This window comes from Solanum verrucosum, unplaced genomic scaffold, assembly GCF_900185275.1.
Source record: "Solanum verrucosum unplaced genomic scaffold, falcon-dt-bn FXZP01000306.1, whole genome shotgun sequence".
NCBI classification, from domain to species: domain Eukaryota; kingdom Viridiplantae; phylum Streptophyta; class Magnoliopsida; order Solanales; family Solanaceae; genus Solanum; species Solanum verrucosum.
Window position 1 is genome coordinate 34,670 of NW_026020398.1, and position 27,483 is coordinate 62,152.

The 27,483-nt window shown below is 34.1% G+C and overlaps 7 protein-coding genes and 1 pseudogene across 8 annotated transcripts; 1 reads left to right on the plus strand and 7 right to left on the minus strand.

The window, feature by feature from the left end:
* Window positions 1-2,503: 2,503 nt before the first annotated feature.
* On the minus strand, window positions 2,504-3,810 carry LOC125839399 (deacetoxyvindoline 4-hydroxylase-like). The gene is made up of 3 exons (XM_049518384.1): window positions 3,365-3,810; window positions 2,962-3,277; window positions 2,504-2,886 (listed from the first exon to the last, which is right to left on the minus strand). Exons 1-3 carry the CDS (start codon window positions 3,805-3,807, stop codon window positions 2,641-2,643), a joined length of 1,005 nt encoding a protein of 334 aa, XP_049374341.1. The 5' UTR covers window positions 3,808-3,810; the 3' UTR covers window positions 2,504-2,640.
* Window positions 3,811-5,540: 1,730 nt separating this feature from the next.
* On the minus strand, window positions 5,541-7,089 carry LOC125839635 (deacetoxyvindoline 4-hydroxylase-like). Its single transcript, XM_049518630.1, has 3 exons — window positions 6,366-7,089; window positions 5,931-6,252; window positions 5,541-5,855 (listed from the first exon to the last, which is right to left on the minus strand). Exons 1-3 carry the CDS (start codon window positions 6,869-6,871, stop codon window positions 5,610-5,612), a joined length of 1,074 nt encoding a protein of 357 aa, XP_049374587.1. The 5' UTR covers window positions 6,872-7,089; the 3' UTR covers window positions 5,541-5,609.
* Window positions 7,090-7,192: 103 nt separating this feature from the next.
* LOC125839631 (1-aminocyclopropane-1-carboxylate oxidase homolog 1-like) lies at window positions 7,193-8,985 on the minus strand (annotated as a pseudogene). Its single transcript, XR_007443692.1, has 3 exons — window positions 8,422-8,985; window positions 7,700-8,021; window positions 7,193-7,603 (listed from the first exon to the last, which is right to left on the minus strand). The product of XR_007443692.1 is annotated as a 1-aminocyclopropane-1-carboxylate oxidase homolog 1-like (transcript).
* A 2,359-nt stretch (window positions 8,986-11,344) lies between these two features.
* On the plus strand, window positions 11,345-13,606 carry LOC125839637 (deacetoxyvindoline 4-hydroxylase-like). The gene is made up of 3 exons (XM_049518632.1): window positions 11,345-11,901; window positions 12,936-13,257; window positions 13,333-13,606. The coding sequence occupies exons 1-3, from the start codon at window positions 11,405-11,407 to the stop codon at window positions 13,570-13,572; spliced, it is 1,059 nt and encodes a 352-aa protein (XP_049374589.1). The 5' UTR covers window positions 11,345-11,404; the 3' UTR covers window positions 13,573-13,606.
* A 785-nt stretch (window positions 13,607-14,391) lies between these two features.
* Window positions 14,392-16,133, minus strand: LOC125839648 (1-aminocyclopropane-1-carboxylate oxidase homolog 1-like). The gene is made up of 3 exons (XM_049518643.1): window positions 15,540-16,133; window positions 14,971-15,292; window positions 14,392-14,687 (listed from the first exon to the last, which is right to left on the minus strand). Exons 1-3 carry the CDS (start codon window positions 16,082-16,084, stop codon window positions 14,424-14,426), a joined length of 1,131 nt encoding a protein of 376 aa, XP_049374600.1. The 5' UTR covers window positions 16,085-16,133; the 3' UTR covers window positions 14,392-14,423.
* Window positions 16,134-16,761: 628 nt separating this feature from the next.
* LOC125839401 (deacetoxyvindoline 4-hydroxylase-like) lies at window positions 16,762-18,652 on the minus strand. Its single transcript, XM_049518385.1, is given in 4 exon segments — window positions 16,762-17,028; window positions 17,590-17,911; window positions 18,109-18,325; window positions 18,328-18,652. Coding segments are annotated over 4 exon segments (1,131 nt in total).
* Window positions 18,653-19,457: 805 nt separating this feature from the next.
* LOC125839402 (1-aminocyclopropane-1-carboxylate oxidase homolog 1-like) lies at window positions 19,458-20,892 on the minus strand. The gene is made up of 3 exons (XM_049518386.1): window positions 20,348-20,892; window positions 19,809-20,130; window positions 19,458-19,718 (listed from the first exon to the last, which is right to left on the minus strand). Exons 1-3 carry the CDS (start codon window positions 20,890-20,892, stop codon window positions 19,458-19,460), a joined length of 1,128 nt encoding a protein of 375 aa, XP_049374343.1.
* Window positions 20,893-23,649: 2,757 nt separating this feature from the next.
* Window positions 23,650-25,111, minus strand: LOC125839634 (1-aminocyclopropane-1-carboxylate oxidase homolog). Its single transcript, XM_049518629.1, has 3 exons — window positions 24,567-25,111; window positions 24,167-24,488; window positions 23,650-23,907 (listed from the first exon to the last, which is right to left on the minus strand). The coding sequence occupies exons 1-3, from the start codon at window positions 25,109-25,111 to the stop codon at window positions 23,650-23,652; spliced, it is 1,125 nt and encodes a 374-aa protein (XP_049374586.1).
* Between the last annotated feature and the right edge of the window lie 2,372 nt (window positions 25,112-27,483).

A 27,483-nucleotide genomic window follows, 5' to 3' on the forward strand; every position in this document is an offset into this window, starting at 1 on the left:
TATTTTCAACAAAGCTAACTCTACATATATATCTTTTAATTAGGTTGACGTCAATGTAGTACGTAATATTTCTATTATTAGACACCAACAGTACAGCAAAAGAGATATTTAGTGGCAATATATTTTACTTTGTCATCGATGGCCTCCTTCCGTGACACGAGCTCAAGCTACGCAGGGGCGATGTACCCCTGAGTACCCTCAATGTGCATAGTTATTGCGACATAATACATAAATATGTTCTTGAATTAACTTGGTCTCAACTGATATCTCCGTCCTCCAACTTTACAAGTAGACACTTGCATCATGATTTTGTTTGAAATATTTGAATAAGTTTTTCAATATTTCAAATATTTTAAAATTTAGGGAAATACAAATGCCAAAACAGAGTATTTGCAAATGCTGAAATACTATTCAATTAAGTATTTAAAGAATATGAGTTTCAAATTTGTCAACAAACTTATAGCTCATTTTTGGGTTTACGATTAAATATTTATACATATTGGATAAATATCATAGTACAAATATATAATCTAAACAAAACAAAAATTATTGATTTATTCAAACCCATAGCTAATATTGTAGCTACTACCTAACTATAGTAAATGTTGCAAGATAGGACTTGATGACGTTTTCTTTGTTTAATAGGACAACTAATATAATATATTCAAAGTCGTACATGACATATTTTTTGGGAGTAAGCATGCAGGGTGCTAACAAAATTGAGGTCACAGACAAGAAATTTCATTTAGGGGGTAATTTTATTTTGAACTTTGCCTTGAGTTCATTTTTTTATTAATAAAAGATGTTCTTTTTATGGGAATTTTTTTTTTGTTGATTCTTACAATAAGATAGAAGGGGTTAACATTATTTGATTGATTCTTATCCCTTTTTGCTGCTGCTTGGTGACCAGTTTTATCAAACAAATAATCAGATACTTGAAAGTCTTTATATAGTGGGGGATTTTCTTCTGATATGAGCTTAGCTTCTTGGTGACCTTCTTCAGGTTGGCAACAAAAGCTACTCATCTCTACTTTTTGTAATCATTTCTTACAAATTGTTACTCATTTTGTAACACATCTTATCAAATAACAAGTTTGTAAGTGCAATTCATAGAGTTGTAGCAAATAAGGTAGGACCAAGGACCTCCAAAGATGTATGGTCCAATCAAAGATTTCTCCAGCCTGTTGATGATTTTTGTAGATTTATAAAGTTAATTTTGGTTTCCCACTTGGTGTTCGGAACCCACAGTCTTTATAACATATATGGATATTAAATAAGGAAAAACTATCTAATTAGACATACTTTACTACCACATATACTTAATTTACCTCTAATTTTAAAAAATTTACACAAAATACCACTTTTAATATTTATACGATATATTTTAAAATATTTAATCAGATATACAAATCTCTTAAATATGGTATTGAATAATTATATTAAAATTAACCTCTTTGATTAGTGTTAAGTTATCAATTCAATTTTTTCATAATGTAGTATCACTACTTGAGGGAGGACTGGGTGACCATAACATCTCTAGGAATTTCTTAATATATACTCTAGATCCGCCACTGGCAACACGTATCCAAATATGATCAATAAGAAATGAAGATAAACTGCTATACTGAGGCAGTGACCTATATCAATAAGTCTGAAGATATAATTTTTATAGGATATGATTTTTATTTTTATTAATTAGATAGATAAGAAATATGTGGAGATGAATGGATTAAACAAAAAGCAAGGTTATAATATGACACAGTTACCCTAATATAAATAATGAAAATGGTTAAAATGTCATAATCGTCCTTTGTTTGGCTTTAGTAGAAATAACGGGAAAAAGACAAGAATATTCTCTCCATTCCATTTTATGTGACGTCCTTTAATTTGACTCGGTGTTTATAAAAAAAAAACAACATTTTTATAACTTGTGGTCTAAAATAATTCTTAAATATTTGTATGACTGAAAATTATTTCATTAAGGCTAGCGGAATTTTAAAGTTAAATTATTTTTAATTAAAATAAAGTGATAATCTTTTTCGAAACAAACAAAAAAAAGTGTCATATAAAATAAAACCAATAATTTGAATTATTGGCTTAAAAAAAGGTGTCACATCACTTAAACTTTATCAGAAAAATGAATAGTATTATGTAACATGATTATGAAGATGAAATAAAAAAATATATATATAATTCAATTAGCCCATAATTGTGCAACTACTTGAAGCTAAATTACAGAAGTCCTAGAATTTCAGATGGTCACTAAACTATGAATTATTTCCATAGAAAGTTATTCAACTTTAACTTGAAGCGAAATTACCGAAGTCCTAAAATTTTAGATGGTCACTAAACTATGAATCATTTCCATAGAAAGTAATTCAACTTTAACTTGAAGCGAAATTACAAAAGTCCTAGAATTTCAGATGGTCACTAAACTATGGATTATCTCCATAGAAAGTTATTCAACTTTAATTTTTAACTCAACCAATTTAATTGATTTTCTCATTAAACAACAGAGAATATGAAAGACATTGTTATACAACATTATATTATTGTACTGCGAATAGCAAATTTTGATCGACAACTGAATGATGATAGTCTTTTCTGATGGTTTTTGCTGGTGCTAGGCGACGTCTGTCTTCAGAGTCTGAAAAGATCAAGACCAGTCTTATCAAGAGGCTTGGAGAAAAACTTAGTGAGATAATCATCTACTTGAAATTCTTTATATAGCAGGGGATTTTCTTCTGAAATGAGCTCTTTGATTGGACCATGCATCTTCGGAGGTGTAGAACCTCCAGTGAAGAAGCTTGCCACTGAAATCCTTGGTCCTACATTTTTCGCTACAACTCTATGAATTGCACTTACAAACTTGTCATTTGATAGGATCTGTTTACAAAATCAGATTGAGTAACAGTTTGTGATAAAATGAAATAAAAAAAGTTGTGTTTTGTTGCAAATTACCTGAAGGAGGTCACCAATATTAACAACTAAACCATGTTCAATCGGTGTAACATCGGCCCATTGGTTATCACACATGACTTGGAGCCCACCATTCTGATCTTGAAGCAGAATGGTAAGGAAAACAGGATCTGTATGCTTACCAAGAGTTAGCTCTGGCTGTGGGCATGCCGGGTAGTAATTGCATACCAACCCTGGTCCTTTGTCACATCCGATAGCTTTCAAGTGGTTTGGATTTAGCCCGAGAGCTTCTGATAGTAAGCCAAGAAGAATGTGTTGAAGTTTTATGACATGATTTATGTACTCAACGGATGGTTTTCTGGAAAAGATGAGAGGTTAGATTTAATGCAAAAACTTCAATATATACAACACACACATCAAACAGGACAGATACAGAGTTAGTTACCTGCAAACTGGTGGTATTTCTTCAGGGTCATTGTGACCAGAATCTTGCCACGAGATGTGTAATGAATCTCTCGAGTTTGCTGCCTTTCCTTTTGTTTTGTACAGATGAAGATTGCTCTCATATCTAACTCGTCTTGCTGTTGGATCAGACGAATAGTACTCTTTCTTAACTTCAACATCTTGTTCATGAAATTTACGAGTCCCATCAATCATTCCTTCCAAAACACTTGAAGGAACCCCGTGATTTATCACTTGGAATAAGCCCCATTTCTCAGATGCTTCCCTTATTTCATCAACAATCTTCTTACGCCCATCTTCAACTTCTATGCCACTTAGATCCACTACTGGAGGAATATGTAGAGTTGACTTACACATATTCAACTCCTCAGCAACTATTCCAGAGTCAACGTCTAGTCCCTTAATACCAGCTTTTCTCTCATCCATTTCAATCTTCTACCTAGTTCAATCGAGTAAATGCAGATAAAAAGTTTTAAAACGAGTTAGAAATTGAAAATTAAATTTACAAACCGCTAAAGTGAGATGAAGAGATCTAGAGCAAGACAATAATAATTAAGTAAGAAGAACTTACAAGTGGATATCGCCAGAGAAATAGATGAATATTACTCGGAGATGAAATGATTACTTATATTAGATAGATAAAGAGATTCGCGGAGATGAAATGATTATTATATTATATAGTATCTTATATTAGATAGATAGAGAGATTCGCGGAGATGAAATGATTATTATATTATATTATATTAGATAGATAGAGAGATTCGCGGAGATGAAATGATTATTATATTATATTATATTAGATAGATAAATAGATTCGCGGAGATGAAATGATTATTATATTATATATTAGCTAGATAAGAGATATGGGGAGAATGCATATCTTATACCCACTTAGATCCACGACCGGAACCTGTAGAATTGACTTGCACATTGTCAACTCCTCAGAAAGTTCATGAGATGGCCTAATGAAAATTCTTGGAATCTCCACTATTCCAGAATCAACTAGTCCTTTAACACCGGCTTTTGTATCATCAATAGCCTTTTTCTCATTTGATGGATCATAATCCATTTCTAATTCAGCCTGAGAGTACTCTTCAGTGCCGGATATCTTTTCTTCTTAATTTCAACAAGGTCAACTCTTGAATATTCAGTGAGTTTATCATTTTACCCCATGGTTCTACCTTTTTCAAAAACATTAACTTTCTAAATAACTTGAGGGTATAATAGGTAAAAAATATTGTTTTTTCTTGATTTGTCAAAAATGAAAAGTAAAAAGGGACAGAGGGAGTATATCTTTTATAATTAGTTTGAAGTTAAGACTTTAGATCTGGGTATCACTCTGTCCTAGAATTCTGTAAAATATTAGTTTAATGTTTTTTACTATAAACTAATGAAGTTAGGTGGACATGTTGCAAAGAATCCATAAATACACCACATGGATTTCTGGAAAATCCTATTGGGGTTAGATGCAAAAGGAGTTAGAAGGCTGAGCATATGATTAAAAATAATTCACACATTGGAAACAGAAAGAGTGCAGAATAAATAAATTGGGATAAGCTGCGCCATATTCCTCCAGTACTCATGTGTAAAACATTATTGTACAGATAAGAACATACTTTAATGTAATAACAATCACAGGTTTTATGAAGGACTATACCGATGGCGTTTGTCGCTGCTTGGTAATGTAGCTTTTGGTGTATCTTCACAGTCTGAAAACGTCAAGGACAGATGTACCAAGAGGTCTGGACAGAAACTTAATATTTTAGATGATATAAGTGAAAATGCATCTACTTCTGCTTATATGATTGAGTCTATATCTTTGTTTCCTAGTAGATTAGGACATGTTAATGTTCCGTATATAAAGAACACGCAGTTTCTTGATTTAGACTCAAACAATATTAACAATGTGAAATATGTATTGAAACTAAAGCAACTAAGACAGCAGTTAATAGTGATCACTTGAAAGATCCACTGGATCCCATACATAACTGATTATAGTGCATAACATTATTATAGGAACAAATTGAAGGATACACAAGGGAGTATGTTCTTGAAATTTATCCCTTTATTTGAAAATAAACAGCAGAATAAGAAAGACATTGTTAAAAAAACATTATTGTACTGTGAATCGCAAACTCTGGCGTTGTTCTTTTTGAATGATGATAGTATTTCCTGATGGTATATGGTTATTTTAGCTGCTGCTTGGCGATGTGGTTATCGGTCTCTATTCAAAGTCTGAAAAGATCAAGACCAGTATTATCAAGAGGCCTGGACAAATACTTAGCGAAATAATCAGCTACTAGAAAGTCTTCATATAGTGGTGGTTTTTCTTCTGATATGAGCTCTTTGATTGGACCATACATCTTCGGAGGTGAAGAACCTCCAGTGAAGAAGCAAGCCACTGAAATCCTTGGTCCTATCTTTTTCGCTACAACTCTATGAATCACACTTACAAACTTGTCATTCGATAGGATCTGTTACAAAATCAGATGAAGATGAGTACCAATTTGTAAAGAAATGAGAATAAGAAGTTGTGTTTTGTTGCAAACCTGAAGAAGGTCACCAATATTAACAAACAGACCATGTTCAATTGGTTCAACATCGGCCCATTGGTTATCATTCATGACTTGGAGCCCACCAATCTGATCTTGAAGCAGAATAGTAAGGAAAACAGGATCTGTATGCTTACCACTACCAAGAGTTAGCTCTGGCTGTGGGCATGCTGGGTAGTAATGGCATGCCAACGCTAGTCCTTTGTCACATTCCGCAGCTCTCAAGTGGTCAGGTTTTAGCCCAAGAGCTTCTGATAGTAAGCCAAGAAGAATGTCCCCTAGTTTTGTGACATGATTTTTGTACTCAAGGAATGTTCTCCTGGATATTAGGGAAAGATCAGAGATTACTAAGTTACAAAAACTTCAACACCTTGTACGCATCAAACATGACAGATATAGAATTAAAAGCAAGCGCATAAAATACAGAGTTACCTGCAAACTGGTGGTATTTCTTCAGGTTCAATGTATCCAGAAACTAGAGCAGAGATATGTAATGAATCCTTCCAGGTTGCAGTCCTTCCTTTTGTTGTCAACACTTTAAGATTGCTCTCATATCTAACTCCTCTGGTTGGATCAGACGAATAGTACTCTTTCTTCACTTCAACATCTTGTTCATGAAATTTACGAGTCCCATCGATCATTCCTTCCAAAACACTTGAAGGAATCCCATGATTTATCAGTTGGAAAAATCCCCATTTCTCAGATGCTTCCCTTATTTCATCAACAATCTTCTTATGCCCATCTTCAAATTGTATGCCACTGAGATCCACCACTGGAACTTGTAGAGTCGACTTGCACACATTCAGCTCCTCAGCAAGTTCATGAGGTGGCCTAATGAAAATTCTTGGAATCTCGACCATTCCAGAATCAACTAGTCCCTTAATACCAGCCTTTGTATCATCAATAGCCTTTACCCCATCCAATGGATCATAATCCATTTCTAATTCAGCTTTAGACTCTTCAGCAAGATCAACTCTTGAGTATCTCTTTTTAATTAGTTTGAAGTTAAGACTGCAGATCTGGGGAATCACTTTGTCCTAGAATTCGTTAAAATAGTAGTTTAATGTTTTTTACTATAAAGTATAAACTAATGAAGTTAGGTGGACATATTGCAAAGAAACCATAAATCCACCACATGGATCTCTGAAAAATCCTATTGGGGTTAGACACAAATGAAGAAAAAAGGCTGACCATATGATTAAAAAAAAGCCGCACATTGGAAACCGAAAGAGTGCAGATTAACCTAAAATATCCAAACAAAATGCTTACATATAAAGGGATAAGCTGCATATTCCTCCAGTACTCATGTGTAAAACATTATTACAGATAAGAACATACTTTAATGAACAACAATCATAGGTTTTATGAAGGACTATACTGATGGCGTTTGTCGCTGCTTGGTAATGTAGATTTTTTGTGTTTCTTCACAGTCTGAAAAGGTCAAGGGCACATGTACCAAGAGGCCTGGACATAAACTTAGCAATGTAATCAGTTACTGTAAATTCTTTATACAAAAGGGGATTTTCTTCTGATATTAGATCCTTGATCGGACCGTAGATCTTTGGTTGTGCAAAACTACCATTGAAGAAGCATGCCACTGACATTCTTGGTCCTACCCCGTTCACTATAACTCTATGATTTGCACTCACAAACTTGTCATTTGATAGGATCTGTGACAAAACCAAATTGAAATAAGTTGGACAATTTTGTCTAGAAGATAAACCAGACTAAGAAAAGTTTTTTTTTTTTCATTTTTCATTACAAACCTGAAGTGCTTCGCCAATATTAACAACCAATCCTTGTGAAACCGGTTTAACATCTATCCATTGGTTATTGTGCAGGACTTGAAGGCCACCAATTTGATCTTGAAGAAGAACAGTAAGGAAAGCAGGATCTGTATGGTTCGCAGCGCCAAGAGTTAGCTCTGGCTGTGGGCATGCTGGATAGTAATGGCATACTACTGATTTTCCTTTAGTACATTACATATCTTTCAAGTGATCTGGCTTTAGCCCGAGCGCTTCTGATAAAATGCTGAATATAGTTTCTCCTAGCTTTGTGACATGATTTATATACTCAACGATTATGTTCCTGGATATTAGAAAAACGATTTAAGATATAATATAGCCTAACATGTCAAAAAACTGTACTACCATTTGAAGATATAATTCAGTGAATAAAACACTACCCTTTCTAACAACTTGAGCTTTTTAGATAAGATGTTCACAAAATTCAATATGGTGCTAGAGTAGGTAAAGGCCCTGAGTTCAAATCTCATTGACACCTATTAGACAAGTAAAATTCACGTACACTTGAGGGGACGTGTTGAAGATATAATTAAGTGGATTAAGGTATACCCTCTCTAACAACTTAAGTTTTTAGATACGTAATCACACAATTATTGAAAAGTCTGTCCAAGCAACTGATCTAACTACTCCATGAAATATCAAAGACATGAAATTCAAGAACAGAAGGTCAAATATATACTTACCTGCAAACTGCTGGTATTTCTTCCGGTTCAATATGACTTGAATGTAGCAAAGAAATGTTCAATGTATCCCTCCAGTTTGCAGCTTTTGACTGATAAAGATCAAAGTTGCTCTCATATCTTACTCTTCTCGATTGGAAATCACGCGAATAGTACTCTTTCTTTACCTCAGCATCTTGTTCGTGAAATTTACGAATCCCATCAATCATTCCTTCCAATATTACACTTGAAGAAATCCCATGATTTATCAGTTGGAAAAATCCCCACTTCTCCGATGCGTCCCTTATTTCATCGACAACCTTCTTACGATGATCTTGAACTTCTATGCCACTGAAATCTATCACAGGACAATGTAGAGTGGACTTACCCTGAGTCAACTCTTCAACAAGTTCATCAGATGGCCTAATGAATATTCTTGGAATTTCCACAATTCCGGAATCAACTAATCCTTTAACACCGGCTTTTGTATCATCGAAAGCCTTTAACTCCTTCAATCGATCATATTCCATTGTTAATTCAGCTTGAGACTCTGCAATTCTGGACATATTTGTTCTTAATTTCAACAAGGGAAAGATTCTTGAGCAATTAATAAGTTAGTTAAAGTCAACTAGTGCTCATAAATAATGTGGTCCAATGTGAATCAATATTCAAAAGAAACATCAAACAACAACATATTTAGTGAAATCTCATCCGTGGAGTCTGGGGAGGGTAGAGTATACGCAGACCATACCTCTACCTCATGGTCATGGAGGTAAGGAGACGGTTTTTGGATGACCCTCCGCTCAAGTATAACATATCAGAAATAATAAAGAAAAAATGACAGTGGAGAAACAAAACAACTAATAAGGAAATAATAACAACCATAAAATAATACTCCTCCGTTCCTATTAAGTTGTCACCATTTTAGGTTTCAGGCTCCTTAAGAAAGTAGGTAAATTTATCATTGTATCATTATTTAGTGTTCCCTTGAAGTCAAATTTTCAATAAATGAACATGAAACAATTTATTTTGATTAATTAAATTGACCAATGAACATAAATAAATTACTTAGTTTTCCTAGATTGGTCAAATTTATATTTTTAAGGCTAGTAACTCTCAAGGGTAAAATAGAAAGAATAATTCATTTATGCATTGATTTTATAAAATGACAAATATAATGGAGTACAAAAAATATTTAAAAGAAACACTTCCTTTAATTATTAGTGTGAATGAATGAACTAGGTATCAAATATGACCCAAAAATTGATGGCCCCACAATCCATCCAATAAAATAATTTTGTATCCTAATTATCCCTCTGTTCCTATTTACTTGTCCATTTTTTACTTAACACATATTAAGAAAATAATAATTGATATAGTGAATTTACCATTTTATCCCTATTAATTCCAAAATCAATTTAAGGATCTACCTTTTTCAAAAATAAAAAACACAACTCTCTAAATAAATTGAGGATATAATAGGTAAAAAATATTATTTTTTCTTGATTTATCAAAAATGACAAATACAAAGGGATAAGTAAAAAATAAAAAATGAACAAGTAAAAAGGAATCGACAATAGAAGAATTCTTCTTAGACGGTAGATTACGAAAGAGAACGGCTATTAATTAATTAATAATCTTTATTATTGAAGGCTAATGGCAGCAACCAATTAGCAATGACTTTATGAGGGGAAAGCAAACAAGCAGATGAAGTTACTAAAATGTCACTGATCATCCTTTGCTTCACTATGTTATATACTTCATTCGTCCAATATATTATTTTTTAGATGTCCAACAATACTTGTTCACCTTATGAAATTAATGGATAATTTTACACTTAATTATTAATTTATCCTTATCATATCATTAATTATAGTCATTTCACTATTACATTTTTCAGGACATTGTATTTATTATATTCAAAGGGTGAGAAACTAAAATTATTCTTCTATTTATAGTTTCTTAAGAAATGTGTAAAGTCACTATTGTTGGACCGAGGGAGTAGAAAAATATTGAAGGAAAAAAAATAGGAAAAAGATAAATATGATATTTTAGCTAAAGAGATGTGTTACATCACTTACTTTGTGCCTAACTTTATTAGATAAATAGATACTCCATCCGTCCAACAATATTTGTCTACTATATTAAAAATAGATGTCCAACCATACTTGTACACTTTATAAAATTCATGGATAATTTTATACTTAGTTCCTAATTTATCCCTATCATTAATTATAGTAATTTCCCTAATACATTTTTCAAGACATTGTATTTATTATATTAAAAGAGTGATATAGTAAAATTACCCTTCTATTTATAGTTTCTTAAGGGATGTGCCAAGTTAATAGTGGACAACTATTGTTGGACTGAGGGAGTATTATCTAACATGATTATGAACATTAAACGAAAAATATTTGTGATTGAGAAAATTTGGAGCAAAAGTGTTTATTTCAATGTGATTTACTATAATTTTAGAAGTTCTTTCAATAAGCATTATTTTATTTTGTAATACAAATAAGTGTTACTTCAAAGGAGATTTCATTAGTTTAGTACTTAGTCATGATTTTTGTGGATGGAAATTTGTTAAAGTATTTGTCATGATCTTTTAGTATGGACTAATTTATAAGATAATCAATTTAATAAATTCATGATTGATATGTTTTTATATGCGTTTTGGGTGGACAAGTTAAATTGATAAAATCAAACTTCATTAGTCTTAAACTATAATATAAAATAAAATAAAAACTAGAAATGGCCGGCATATTCAATTAATATCCCAAAGGACCCACAATAATCTTTTAAAAATTGAAATTGAGATGACTATACATGTTTATTTGACTAATCGATTAATAATTATGAGGAATTAGTCATTGATTGTTGTGTTCTTACATCTTGATTGTTACGATAAATATCCAGAAGGAGCTTGTCTGCTGACCATTATCATCCCATTTTGGAACGCAGCCATCTTATTCATCGAACTAGCTAGAAGCTATCAATTCGGATTGAAATGGATTATGATCCATCGGTTGAGAAAAAGGCTATTGATGATACAAAAGCCGGTGTTAAAGGACTAGTTGATTCTGGAATAGTGGAGATTCCAAGAATTTTCATTAGGCCATCTCATGAACTTGCTGAGGAGTTGACTAGGTGCAAGTCAACTCTACAGATTCCGGTGGTGGATCTAAGTGGCATAGAAGTTGAAGGTGGACGTAAGAAGATTGTCGATGAAATAAGGGATGCATCTGAGAAATGGGGATTTTTTCAACTGATAAATCATGGAGTTCCTTCAAGTGTTTTGGAAGGAATGATTGATGGGACTCGTAAATTTCATGAACAAGATGTTGAAGTGAAGAAAGAGTACTATTCGTCTGATCCAACCCGAGGAGTTAGATTTGAGAGCAATCTTCAACTGTTGACAACAAAAGGAAGAAATGCAACCTGGAAGGATACATTATATATCTCTAAGCTAGTTTCTGAACCTGATGAAATACCAGAAGTTTGCAGGTAATTATGTATTTTCTGCACTTGATGTTCAGTTCTATGGGTGTGTTTGGTACAAAGGAAAATGTTTTCCAAGAAAATGTTTTCCTGGAAAATAAGTTGATTTTTGACTTCTTTTCTCATGTTTGGTTGGTGAGTAGAAAATATTTTTCGGAAAAGATTTTTAGTGTTTGATTTATGAATGATTTTTTTTTTTTTGAGAAATATCTTTTATTTTTACTAGGGTAGAAAATAATTTTTGAAATTGAAAATATTTTTTAAAAACAAACTTAAATTTTTTTGGGGGTGGGGTGGGGTGGGGGGGGGGGTAGCGGGTGGGTTGAGGGTAGGGATGAAAAATTGAAATTTTGAAGTTGAAAATATTTTTTAAAAACAAACTTAAATTTTTTTGGGGGGGCTGGGGGCTGGTAGGGGGTGGGTGGGAGGTCGAGGGTTGGGGTGAAAAAATAAAATTTTGAAGTTGAAAATATTTTTTTAAAAACAAACTTAAATTTTTTTTTGGGCGTGGTGGGGGGGGGGGGTGCTGGTAGGGCGTGGGTGGGGTGGTGGGGGTGCTGGTAGGGAGTGGGGCTGGGTAGGGGTGAAAAAAATGAAATTTTGAAATTGAAAATATTTTTTAAAAACAAACTTAATTTTTTTTGGGTGGGATGGGGGGGCTGGTAGGGGGTGGGTGGGTGGCGGGTCGAGGGTAGGGGTGAAAAAATGAAATTTTGAAATTTTGGGTTGGTTGGGGGGCTGGTTTGAGGGTAGGGACAAAATAAACTGATTTTTTCAACAAAAAAATAATTGTAGTTTGAAGTTGGAAGAGAGGTTTGGAAAATGTTTTCCTTAAGTTTTGAAGGGAAGTCATTTTCCTTAAATTTGAGGAAAATGAGTTGATTTGGAAAACATTTAACCCAACCAAACATGAGAAAATTGGAAAACATTTTCTGGAAAATGTTTTCCTTCATACCAAACACACCCTATATCTGTACTGTTTTACGCATACAGGGTGTTGAAGTTTTTGCATTAAATCTTGATATTTTCCTAATGTCCAGGAAAATATTGGTTGAGTACAAAAATCATGTCATAAAACTAGGGGACATTCTTCTTGGCTTACTATCAGAAGCTCTTGGGCTAAAACCTGACCACTTGAAAGCCGCGGATTGTAACAAAGGACTAATGTTGGCATGTCATTACTACCCGGCATGCCCACAGCCAGAGCTTACTCTTGGTACCGGTAAGCATACAGATCCTGTTTTCGTTACTATTCTGCTTCAAGATCAGAGTGGTGGGCTCCAAGTCATGCGTGATAACCAATGGGCTGATGTTGAACCGATTGAACATGGTTTGGTTATTAATATTGGTGACCTTCTTCAGGTTGGCAACAACACACAACTTTTTGTTCTTATTTGTTTACAAATTGTTACTCATCTCAATCTGATTTTGTAACAGATCGTATCAAATGACAAGTTTGTAAGTGCAATTCATAGAGTTGTAGCAAATAAGGTAGGACCAAGGATTTCAGTGGCAAGCTTCTTCACTGGATGTTCTACACCTCCGAAAATGTATGGGCCAATCAAAGAGCTCATATCTGATGAAAACCCCCCACTATATAAAGAATTTCTAGCAGCTGATTATACTGCTAAGTATTACTCCAAGCCTCTTGATACTCGTGATCTTTTCAGACTGTGAAGGGAGACCAAGCACCACATCGCCAAGAAGCAGCAAAAACCATCAGAAAAGATTGTAATCATTCAGATAGAACAATGTCAGAGTTTGTGATTCGCCGTACAATAATGTCATCTTTTTTGTTCTTCTGTTTATTTTCAAATAAAAAGGGATGAATATCATAAACATACTCCCTTATGTATCCTTCATTTTGTTCCTCTAATAATGTATGCACTATCATCATTCATCCCCTTTTAGAAAAATCGGATCAGTTCCGTAATATTTCAAGTGATCACTATTAACTGCTGTCTTAATTAGCCAAACAATCTATTTTCAGGATACGATTAGAAGTGATTTTATTGGTGAAATAGTGATATAGTTGAGTGACCTTGTAGGTGAAATGACAGTGGTTGAGTGAGTTTTATATTACAGAACAAAATTGAGTGACTTTCTGAGCTACAAACTGTTAGTTGAATGACGGTCTAAGAAGTTAACTCAAAGAAAATGGACCTTAGAAACTAACTCATGAGGTGATGATTGAGTAGGACCTTATAAGGAGATAAAAAGCTGATCGATCCTCCCTCAACGGCTCAACCAACACGAGACACTTGACAATAAGGTAAAGCGTAAAGAAGAATTCTGAAAGAAATAAATGGAATACATACCTGTAGAAGATCTCCAATTGTGGGTGGGGGTTTACAATTGTATGTATACCTCACATTTTTTACCATATAAACTTGCAAAATAATGAACCAAGATTATAATGAAGTGCCTTTTCGGAATATTCCAACTCATTCATTCATCATAAGGTATCAGAGTTTGTTAACTGTTAAGTTCTGAGAAGATGTTGAAACATATCTGTAAATCCTTTTGGACTATTTCTGCAATTTGAAAGGTGACAATAACGAAGTTCCATCGAGCCCTTTGTTGTATAGGTGCGTGACATACTCTTTTCTGCTTGTTTCCCGGTAGATTGGAGGGTTTTCGTCTGATAACAACTCCTTGATCGGACCATATAATCTCGATTCACTGCCTTCTTGAAAATGCATTCTGAAAAAACTTGCCACTGAAATTCTTGGTCCTACATTTTTCGCCAAAACTCTGTGAAGAACACTTTTGAACCTGTCATTTGTGATGAGCTGCAAAACCAAAAAAATGGAAACTAGTGAATTCATTAATCAAGTTCTTGACGTTTATGTAAAGAGTTTAAGTTATGTGCACAGACAACGTATACATTTCTTACACCTACAATAGTAGGTACATTTCATAGCAAGACTGACAAGGTTATAATAGCCTGAAAATCAAAGTAATAACCAGCTATAACAGTGCACTGCTAGTGCCAAATTTGTTTTCGATGTCAATATATATAACTTAAGTCCGTGTATTTATACATCAAGGTCATTTTTACAAATGTTTACTTGCCTGCATAAGATCTCCAATGTTCACTATTAGAGCTCCAGGTAAGAAAGGAACATCAACCCATTGATTTTTATGAAAGACTTGGAGGCCACCAATTTGATCCTGTAATACAATAGTCAAGAAGCCACTATCCGTGTGACCGCTAAGGCCTAAAGTCAGATCTGGTTCAGGGCATGCGGGATAATAATGGCCGGTGATGAACAACCCCTCGGCACATTCCATGTCTTTCAAGTGATCTGATTTGAGTTGTAGAGCCTCAGAGAGTAGCTCAAAGAGAGTGAGTCCCAGTTTCATGATGTACTTCGTGTATTCGATCAAAACTTCTCTGTAAAGTAAAAAAATGCACTCAGTAAAGCAGAGATGACATTGGAAAAATCTAAGCACATTTCAACATTAGCATGATGATAAGGAAACATATAACTAGTTTATAATTTGTTCCGAGTCAAATAAGCCTACTCAATACTCCCTCCGGTTCATATTACTTATCTTTTTAAGGCTTTTTGCACACCCCTTAAGAAATATAACGGAATTTTTTATAAACTACTCTTTGTCTCTCCCTTAACATTTTGTACCTGCAAACCTCGGGAATTTCTTCGGGATCAGGAGGATTAGGAGCCATGACACAGTAAAGGGTGTCCCTCCAATTAGCTGTTGGTGATTTGAGTAGATCAAAATTGCTATTGTAGGTGACCTTCCTCGTAACATCACGTGAGTAGAACTCTTTCTTCAGCTCAGAATCCTGCTCATGAAAATGGCGAACGCCTTTAAGTACTTTCTCCTTAACACTTGATGGGATTTCATGATGGACAATCTGGAAAAATCCCCAGTTTTCACAAGCATCCTTTATTTCTCGAACAATATCAGCTCGTTGAGCTGCACTATTTCCCAAGCCTTGAAAATCTACTACAGGAATGCTAAACTTACTAGTAACAACAGGGTCCAATTTCTTCTCACTCACATACTGGTTGTGTAAGAATATACGTGGTAACTTTGTGACACCGGCATCTAGTAGTCCTTTTACCCCCATCTTTGAATCATCAAAGGAATGCACTTCACTTTTTCTATCATATTCCGAACTGTCATCTTTCTCGATACTTTCATTTCTTGAGACAACCATTTTTCTCCTTCTAGAGGAAAACTCTGTTGTTGAGTATGAAATCAAGATTCTTTACAGACATAATAATAAAATGGGAACATAATAGGGGTACTTACACAATTGATATTATAATATAGTTTTTATGGAATCAGATTCCATCACAATGCAAAGCCAAGAAGCTCCAGGACAAAGGCAGGCATACTGTATTACAGACTACTTTGGAACTATAAGACTATAATAAGTTATGTCTTGTTCAAATAACAATAGAATTTTGAAATATTTTGTTACATTACTTTCTCTTTTAAAAAGACAGAAACATGAAGAGCACATGTTCGGTTGGTCAAAATTCTTCGGAAAATGATTTCCCTAGAAAGTAGGAAAAACAAGTTTCAGAAGTGGCATTTCACATTTGGAATATAAGGGGACATCATCAAAGACGGAGACACCTCAAACAAGCTAAAATGAAGATCATATCATTCGATCTAGAGACAACTCAGAAAGCTAAAAATATTGACAATGTATTACTCAAACATAAATTTCGACATTTATTTCATGTTCAAGCATCCGCTGTTCTAAATTTCATTAGATGAACAACACTTGAGGTATTTATTTAATTTCCAAAATACGCATGTATACGCAACAGGTACAAGAATTTTTATTGAACTCACAAGCTGAAGAACACAGCTCAGAGCTTGTCACTATTTCTGCAATTTGAAATATTGTGACAATAAAGACGTTCCCTCGAGCCCTTTGTTGTATAGATAAGCAACATACTCATTTCTGTTTGGTTCCCAGTACATTGGAGGGTTTTCCTCTGATAACAACTCCTTGATTGGCCCATATAGTCTGGATTCACTGCCTTCTTGAAATTGCATTCTGAAAAGACTTGCTACTGAAATTCTTGGTCCGACACTTTTAGCCAGCACTCGGTGAAGAACACTGTTGAACTTATCATTTGTGATTAACTACAAAACAGAATGCAAACTAATGAATTAATCAATCAAGTTTGTGACATTTACATAAGGCATAATACATATATTGGACCTTAAACTTGGCTTCAAATTTTAACTTTGACCTCCAACTTTTAAAGTGCACAAATAGACACTTTAACTATCCAACCTTTTAATAAATAAACACGCGTGTCTTACCTGGCAAAACGCGTGACGTGCACGCATTTTGCGCGAGTGAGAAGTAATTTTTAGGCACACAACAGTGAAAAAAATGCTGAAATGACAACTCTACCCTTAATTAATTTATTTTTTTTTAGTTCTAAAATGGACGTGTAAAGTGTTTAATTAGTTGGCAGCCATTGAGTGGCTCACTAATACACGTGGCAGCGATTGCATTTCACGCTCTTGGCTCCAAAAATCGCGTGTTTATTTATTAAAAGGTTGGATAGTTAAAGTGCTTGTTTGTACACTATGAAAGTTGGAGGTCAAAGTTAAAATTTGAAGTCAAGTTTAAGGTCAAATATATGTATTATCCTTTACATAAATACATAAAAGAATTTACAATTATGAACTTGCCTGCATTAAGTCTCCAATGTTAACTATTAGAGCTCCAGGCAAGAAAGGTACATCAACCCACTTATTTTCATGAAAGACTTGAAGGCCACCTATTTGATCTTGTAATAGAATAGTCAAGAATCCGCTATCTGTGTGGCCGCTAAGGCCTAAAGTGAATTCTGGTTCAGGGCATGCCGGATAATAATGGCCAGCTAAGAAAAGCCCCTCCGCACATTCTATGTCTTCCAAATGATTTGGGTTGAGTCCTAAAGCTTCAGAGAGTAGCTCATATAGAGTAAGCCCCAGTTTCATCACATACTCCGTATATTTGATCAAAACATCTCTGTAAAGTCAAAATATTGTGTTCATAAAAACTTAATGCAACTTCTTTTAGTGATACATATTAAAGGAACGAATATCATATATCAAATTAGAGCTAGGATAATAAATCTGAGATGAGGTCTGGAGAATTTAAGTTGACTACGGCGGGCGTACTAAGCTATTTAAGAAAGGTATATTAGTAGTAAGTATGATATGTACCTGCAAACCTCTGGAATTTCTTCGGGATCGGGAGGATTAGGAGCCATGACACAGTAAAGAGTGTCCCTCCAGTTAGCTGTTGATGCTTTGTGTAGATCATAATTGGTATTGTAGGTGAACTGCCTCGTAACATCACGGGAGTAGAATTGTTTCTTCACCTCAGGATCTTGCTCATGAAAATGACGAACGCCTTCTAGTACTTTCTCCATAACACTTATGGGATATCATGATGGATAATCTGGAAAAATCCCCAGTTTTCACTAGCATCCTTTATTTCTCGAACAATATCATTGCGTTGAGCTGCACTTTTTCCCAAACCTTCAAAATCTATGACTGGAATGCTCAGCTTAGTAACTGCATCGGAGTCTGATTTCTTTTCAATCACAGGCTGGTTGTTCAAGAATATACGCAGTAACTTGGTGATACCAGCATCCAGAAGTCCCTTTACACCAACCTTCGAATCATCAAAGGCTTGGACTTCACTTCTCCTATCATATTCAGAACTGTCAACTATCTGAGTTCTACTGTTATTCGAGCCAGCCATTTTACTTGCTCTAAAGGAAACCACAACATTTGACTATGGAAGCAAGATTAGGTATACTTACACATCATATACCTAACACTTACATGGCCAAACTTGTTCTCCTTAAACTAATGAAATGGTTTTGGATCTGTCTGAGATAACGATGCTACATCGTGTACTGAAGAGGAACTAATACTTATCCTCAACTTGCAGAGGACAAGGAAGAAATATAAGAAAATGAGATTAAAATAGTCTGGTTGTAGACTTCACTTTCAATTGCTCTCACATCTGCTACTTTTCAACCTCATTTGTTTATTTCAGATGGCAAGTGGAGCAGTTCTGTGTAACTCTTGTTAAAGACTAGATGAGTTCAATCTTTAAAATTATCGATTTGAAAGGTTACAACCTCCAAATGAACACATCAAAAAATTGAATCATTTCTTCAAATTAAAGAAGTCATTCCTTCATATTTCAGGAAATGATGGATAAACTGCTCATTTATATTTTCTAGTGCAATGATATTTGTTTGATTGCCATCGCATTGCTAACGCATAGAATATCAAATTATTCTGAGAAATCTCTAAATGTGTAGTATGAACATCGAAAACAACATTTCTAATGACCTTCAATTAACAAGCATGCATTAATAGGAGGACCAGAAAAAGCTACTTTAAATCACATTGGATGAAATAGCAGCATAAGAGATGTGTGTACAAAAGGTAAAAAATACTTAATCGAACTCACAAGCAGAAAACAGTAACCAAGAGGCAAAGAGTAAAACACTGAAAGATGATGAAACATTTCTGCCTTTCTGCAGATCCTACCACTATTTCTGTAATTTGAAATGTGACGATAAGGAAGTTCCATCAAGCCCTTTGCTGTATAGATATGTGACATACTCTTTTCTGCTTGTTTCCCGGTACATTGGGGGGCTTTCCTCTGATAACCCCTTGATTGGCCCATATAGTTCTGATCCACTGCCTTCTTGAAAACTCATTATGAAAAGACTAGCCACTGAAATTCTTGGTCCTGCATTTGTTGCCAGCACTCTGTGATGAACGCTTTTGAACTTATCGTTTGTGATTAGCTACAAAACAAAGTGGAAACAAATGAATTGATTGATCAAGTTTGTGACATTACATAAATGCATCAAGATCATTTTACAATATGAACTTGCCTGCATAAGGTCTCCAATGTTCACAATTAGAGCTCCAGGCAAGAAAGGAACATCAAACCACCGATTTTCATGAAAGACTTGGAGGCCACCAACTTGATCCTGTAATAATATAGTCAAGAATCCACCATCTGTGTGACTGCTAAGGCCTAAAGTGAGATCTGGTTCAGGGCATGTCGGATAATAATGGCCAGCGAGAACAAGCCCCTTGGCGCATTCCATGTCTTTCAAGTGATTTAGATTGAGTCCTAAGGCCTCAGAGAGTAACTCAAATAGAGTATCTCCCAGTTTCAACACATGTTCCGCATATTTGATCAGAACATCTCTGTAAAGTCAAAATATGTGTTCATATAAACTGATGAGAATTTTACTAATGAAGCATATTAGTTGAAAGACTACCATATCAAATTAGAGCTAGGATAATAAATTGAGATCAGAGCATGATTTATCTAAGCTAATTCAATACAATCACAAAGCATATCATTATGTTTATGAGCTATAGCTGCCTAAGGAAAGACTGATATTAGTATCATGTTTTATACCTGCAAACCTCAGCCATTTCTCTGAGATCCGGAGGATAAGGAGCAACGACACAGGAAAGGGTGTCCCTCCAATTAGCTACTCGTGTTTTATGTAGATCAAAATTGCTATTATAGCTGAACTTCCTCGTAACATCACGGGAGTAAAACTCTTTCTTCACCTCAGAATCCTGCTCATGAAAATGGCGAACGCCTTCTATTACTTTTTCCATGATAATTGATGGGATTTCATGGTGGACAACCTGAAAAAATCCCCACTTTTCACAAGCATCCTTTATTCCTCGTACGATATCAGCCCGTTGAGCTGCACTCTTGCCCAAGCCTTCAAAATCTATGACTGGAATGCTAAACTTTGTAACTATCTCGGAGTCCGATTTCATTTCAGCTACATACTGGTTGTGCAAGAATATACGCGGTAACCTTGTGACACCACCATCCACAAGTCCCTTTACACCAGCCTTTGAATCATCAAAGGCTTGAACTTCTCTCTCCCTATCATATTCCGAACTATCATATTGTTCAGTTCTTCCATTATTTAGGCCAATCATATCTTTCTTTAGAGAAAAAAAAAACACAACTCTTGACTATGCAATGCAAGATGTCTTATGAAACATCACAGATATAACAAGGGTGCTTATCATCATATCATATATCATCATCATATCATATATTATTATAAGTGGGAGGCTCAATTTTCAAAGTTGAATTACTCTTTTACCCTTTTACTAAATAAAAATATCTAATCTAATTAGTAGCAATATTTAAATTGTTACACAATTACTGCACCCTAATGTAATAAATAAAATATCTACTCTAATTAAATAGGAGTAATATTTTAATTATCACACAATTACAGCAGCCTATATTCAATGTCTTGGAATTGCTAGTTTTTTCATCTTCCTAAAATTGTCCTCTATTCAATATTTTGGTTTCGTTTCAACTTCCTTAACTTATTTTTCAATTTTTATACCAATTTAATGTCTTGGTATGCTACTTTAACATGCATTGAATCAAATCAAAATGACCCTTTTGAATTTACGCAATAAGCCTCTTCGTTGCTAAATAAATAGAAGAATTGGAAGAGTTGCATTGAGTAATTAAATGTAGACTAATTATTAACTAGGAATAATAAATATATGAATAAAAAAGTTCAAGGAATGCGCATCAGAAAAGATCTATAAAAAGGCAAAATTATATGAATAATTAAATTTAAATTATTACAAAATATTTTGTTGGTTCGTTTTGCCACTATTTCATGAATATATACATTTAAGTCACCTTCTTATGGGATATTTTGTACCCCTATCTACACACTACTTTTTCAGAATATTTTTATACTATCAACCAAATAATACATTTACCTTTAAATAATAAATCAATAAATTGTGAAACATTAATGTGAAGTTAATGAATCTGTCTAGCCCTTAGTGTAGTTTATCTTTTACTATATAATTATATGCACTTATCCCATTAATTTTAAATTTGTTAATTCTTTTAATTTTCATCCATTAGAAAATTTTTCATGTGCTCTATTAAGTTTTATATAATACACATAATATTTTTGGAAAAAGTATAGGATGCAGTTCCAATTGATTTGCACAGTAATTTAGGTAACTGTATTGTTATTCAAATTATATCATATAATTGAAAGCTAGAGATTCTTCTAGCCGATTGCAGATTTGAGGCAACAATAAGTGAAGCAGTTCTTGTCAAAGAACCATTTCGTGGTAGTTTACCTCCCAGGTGATGTTGATTAATTAGTTAAAATTATTATCTTTATGTTGTTAATCTTTAATTTGTGTTACACTTCAATATGTAATTGCATGGACTACTATAGGAAAAAAGTGTTATGTATGAGATTATATACTTTAGAGGTTTAATCCAAAATTTGAAGTTATTTGTCTAATGTGGTGTTGTAATGCATGAAACACATTGATTTTAATAGCTTGTCATGTTACATTTGATATTATATATATACAATTTTACTAATTATTTATGTTAAATTCAAAGATGAAATGACTTAGAAGTGTAAATCAGACAAAAGGTAATCTTCCCTTTCAAAATTCATATAACTCATTGCACATTTAATCTAATATTATTATTTTTAAATTACTTCGAGAACTAGTATATTATTATAAGTGGGAAGCTCCAAAGTTCAAAATTGGATTACCATTTTGCCCTTAGATTAAAACAAAATATTATAAAGTATAATATTAATTAAATATTAAAAAATAATCCTATCATATTAGTAACGAGTCTAAGTTCAAATAATCTGACATTTGGAGAAAATGAAAAGTCTATTACAGAATCTCAAGAGCAGTTACAATGAAACTCTTCAACTTTTGCTTTTCGTCTCTTTCAAAGTAGGTTCTTATTATTTTTGGTGTGGATTTGTTTTGCCGAGTTATTGCTAATTGCTTTTAGTGATATCCTCTACTGTTCCTTTTTCATGATATTGATCAATTGCCAAATAATTGCAAGAGGTTTACTGTTAACCAACTTCTCCGCCTTGATGCTCAAATTGAGGGATAACGTGCAACGCACGTTCCTCAAAACTAGTATATTATAAGAGAGTTAATATTTTTCCTATTAACTTTTCTGCAACAAGATTCGATCGCAATGCAAAGCCAAGACATTACAGGACAAAGGGAAATATACAAATAATAATTCAAGACTTTTTCTCTTTTGACTTAGTTCACATAATTTTTTGACACTAATTGTATTTTGTTATATTCTGTTCAACTTGTAGCAGAGAAACTAATAGCTACTCTCCAATTGCAGAGGACAAGGAGGAAATATAAAAAAAAGGCGATCAACAAGAAACAGAATCATTTTCCAAATAAAACTAAACATATGTAGCTCAAGGAAACGGAGTTTATTCTCTTGACAAACTTAAGCCATGTAGCTTATGAAATATATTACTCCCTCCGTTTCAATTTTCTCTCTTGACACGAAGCTTAAAGAAAGAAAAGTAGACTTTTGAATCTAAAGATATGTATCAAAAACGTCCTTTAATCTTGTGGTCTTAATCATGTCATATGAAAAGTTAGAACTTTGCCAAAAAAGAAAAGAGACATTTTTTAAACGGATTATTATTAAAAAGGAAAGTAGGACAAACAAATTGAAATGGAAGGAGTAATAAAATAATAAGAAAAAAAAGATCTACTGCTAGAATATTTCATGAAGAAGAATTTGCTCTACTGATAACTTTTCCATATATGAAGCTTAAGCATAAGAATTATCTTACTATAGAAATATCACAAGATAGATCCTCTCATCCTACTTTCCAATGTGTTATTACATAGCTATGGCTGGATCTTGTAATGCAACAATGCAGAAGTTCCATCTAGACCTTTCTCGCGGAAGTAATCAGCATAGTCTATCACTGTGGTTGTGCGATATTTTGGAGGATTATCATCTGACAACAACTCCTTAATTGGTCCATAAAGTTTGGTAGTAGGCAATGAACCAGTGTAGAAGAAGCAAGCTACTGATATTCTTGGTCCAACTTGATTTGACAATACTCTGTGCTCAACACTTACGTACTTGTCATTTGATATGAGCTGAAAAATCAAAAACCAGAATAAGAACAATTGGTCTTACTAGCAAACAAAGTTTCATATTAATTTTTCGGAAAAAGTTTCAAATATACTCCTCCCTCTGTATGAAATATATTAATTTTACCCTCAGTTTTACCTTTGGGCCATTCATATCATTGCCATTAGCAAATCGTAATCGCCTTTGCCCTTGACTTTAACAAAGCTCCAGTGTGGATAGGTGGATGTGTAGATTTAAGTTTAGAAAATGAAAAAGAATACTAACCTGCAGAAGATCTCCAATATTCACCACAAGAGCACCAGGTGTAGGAGGAACATCAATCCACTGAGTTTTGTGAAGTACTTGGAGTCCTCCGATTTGATCTTGTAGAAGCACTGTGATAAAATCATTATCAGAATGTTTGTTGGTGCCTATAGTGAGTTCTGGCTGAGGGCAGGCTGGATAATAATGTCCCAAAACGCGGAGCCCCTCCGAGCAATCAATATTATTGAGATGAGATGGATCAAGACCTAGACCCTCCGACAATAATTCAAACAAGGATTTTCCCAATGTCATGACATGATTAGAGAACTCCATTAGTATTTCCCTGCAGCAATTACAATAAAATTGATGAAACATGACATATCAAGAACTGAAAAAAAAAAAAAAAAAAAAAATAACATACCTGCATGCTATTGGCAATTCCTCTGGACTAGGATGATTCGGAGCCATTAAACAGAAAATTGAGTCTCTCCAATTTGTAGCCGGAACAGAAGGGCTATACAAATCAAAATTACTAACGTGAACCACTTTTTTGGTATTATCTCGAGTGTAATATTGTTTCTTAATATCAACATCTTGCTCAAAGAATCGTCGTGTTCCTTGCAACATTTCTTCCATGACAGATAATGGAATGCCATGATTAACCACTTGGAAGAAACCCCATGTCTCCGATGCATCTCGAACTTTGTCCACAATCTGTTTATGCTTTATTGGATCTTTATCAATGCCTTCAAGATCTATCACTGGAAAAATGAACTTTGTTTCACAACTACTTACACATTCCTCTATTTTAGTTGGCTGAACGTATATACGAGGCACTTCAGTTATTCCAGCATCAACAATTCCTTTGACACCAGCTTTAGTATCATCAAAGGCTTTTAACTCACTCATTCTATCATAACTTCCCCGAATTCTGGCCTCAAAATCATCTGTGCTAAGGACTTCCATCTTTTTTTGCTCTGATATTTTAATAAACTAGAGCTCTTCGGGATCGTAACTTTGATGAAAAATACTTCAATAGTTGAGAGGATATTTCAAATCTTACCTCAAAATGGTAAGATTTGATTTAAGAGCCATGTGAACAGTCAAGCATAGTTTATTGTAAACTAGAAACTAATCCATAGTTTTATAAAAACAAGGAGTCCTCATTTTTATAGTTTAAGATTTACATTGTACAATCACATGACATAGTCATTTTTTGATAAAAACGAGTTGTCCTTGTTTTATTAAGAAAATTAATTTAGACTGGTTTTAAAGATTCACCACTTAATTTTTAAAGAAAAATCAAGAAAACTATTTTTTCCCAAAAGATTAAAACATGAATCTAATGAAAATATTAAGGGGATTCGAGGTTCATATTAGCATTTCGGGAAGGGTTTGAAAGCACCCGAAATGCCCGCTAACATGCGGTTATCCGACAATTAAAATATTTGGCTAAATGATTTTAAGAAAATACACATACTTGAATAAATAATGTAAACAACTTTTGAACTCATACAATAAGCATCAAGTTAATACAATTGGACCAACAAGCCAATCCTAAATTTGTATATAATTGAAACTAAGCAAGGAACATAAACATAATACCAAAGATGTAATACAAACTCTTTTGAAGCATATTATGCTAATCTAAATCAAGATTTTACTATCTGGCAACAAAACAACAGAAGCAGTATCTAAAATTCCTGGACAAGAACACAATCAAGCTAGACCCAGAAAAACATATAGACTCCATATTAACTAGCTTTTAGACTTTGCTTTTATTTTGAGACAAAAACAGCAAAAAGAAAAAACAGTAGCAAAAATGAAAGAAACTTCCAACTTGACGACGATGTAAACGAGAGAATAGAGATTCGATGATATTGAATCAGACAACGGGAATAAAAGAAATGACAAAAAAGTAGACTCAACCCAATGAACAAAGAGACCACCTACTATTAAATACAAAACAACAAGACTTGAAACACCACTAAGATCGAATCAACTCGAGAACAGGATGTATAGCATATTAAGACTACCCATTTTCAACTACAAATAAGAATGATACAACAACACATTTTAGCTAGACATGGAAGACATCTAATAATGGAAAGTAAATAAAATAGGCAGAAGCCATCGATATCGATTAAGAAACTATTAGGAAGGCAAGAGATGTAACACGCCCATAGTGAACGAAACAGAGAAGAAATAACATATTTCAGCCGCTGGAAATGTAAATAAACTGCTAACTAAACACACAAGGGAGTGCAACACAAATCTCACGCTAAAGAAGACAGAGCAAAGGGAAGAGGAAAGAAGATTACCTTTAACGGTGCAGCGAACAGGAAAATGAGCTGAATGAGAACGAGTTTTCACCACCAAGACCCGACTCCGAGGATTCCGATGAACTCGTTCAGAAAAGAAAACAAAACCTAAACACTCCGTAATGTTTTGTGGACCTTTTGGTCTATTTTCGCCTCAAAGAAACCTATGTCTTTCACTGATGCTTTCCTTTGTAATGACTCAAAAAAATTCAACTCCCCCCCCCCCCCCCCAACTTAACCATGAAGAACAAGAGAGTATTTACAGGGAAATAACTAGGTCGAATTTGGGGGGAATTCGGGAGGGAGAATGGGTGAACTTTTCCAATTCGAAATTCAAAATTCAAAAGCCCCTCCAGAGATAAGGCTGGAAAGCTTCCACTAGTACTAATTTCAACAAATTACAATGAATTGTTGAGGAGAGCCGTTCGATTTTGGAGTGCTCGAGGAAGGAGATTGCTCCACCTAGCACTGCTCACGTATGAAGTTTGAGGGAGAGAGGGAGAAAACGACTCAGCTGAGTCGAGCCACGCGATTCTGGGTTGTTCGCGAGTGAGCTGGGCTGCTGGTTCGCGACTTGGATGCTGGATTTGCAGATGGGTCGCGTTCTGCTGGAGAAGAAGAAGAGGACGCATGGGTGGGGGTACTGTTTTTGGTACGCTGTATTGTTGTTTGTGTATTGTATGTTGGGCTGGGAATTGTTAATGGAAACGGGCTGGATTATTTAGTGGGCTGCTGAGATTGGGTTGTCTGAAAATATATCAAAAGGGTCCAAAACTTGTTCTTTTGATGGATTTAAGATGTTAGCGGAAAATTGTAATTAAACAATGACCAAATTCAGTTAAAACTTGAACAAAATGAATTAACATAAATTAATTAATGAGTCTTTTAATCTTAACGAAATAAAATAATAAACTTAATTATAAACTAATTAATTTAAAAATATAAACTATTATGTAACTAAACTAACTAACCAAATATTTAATTAAAACAAAATATTTTTTAGACGATTTTCGAATA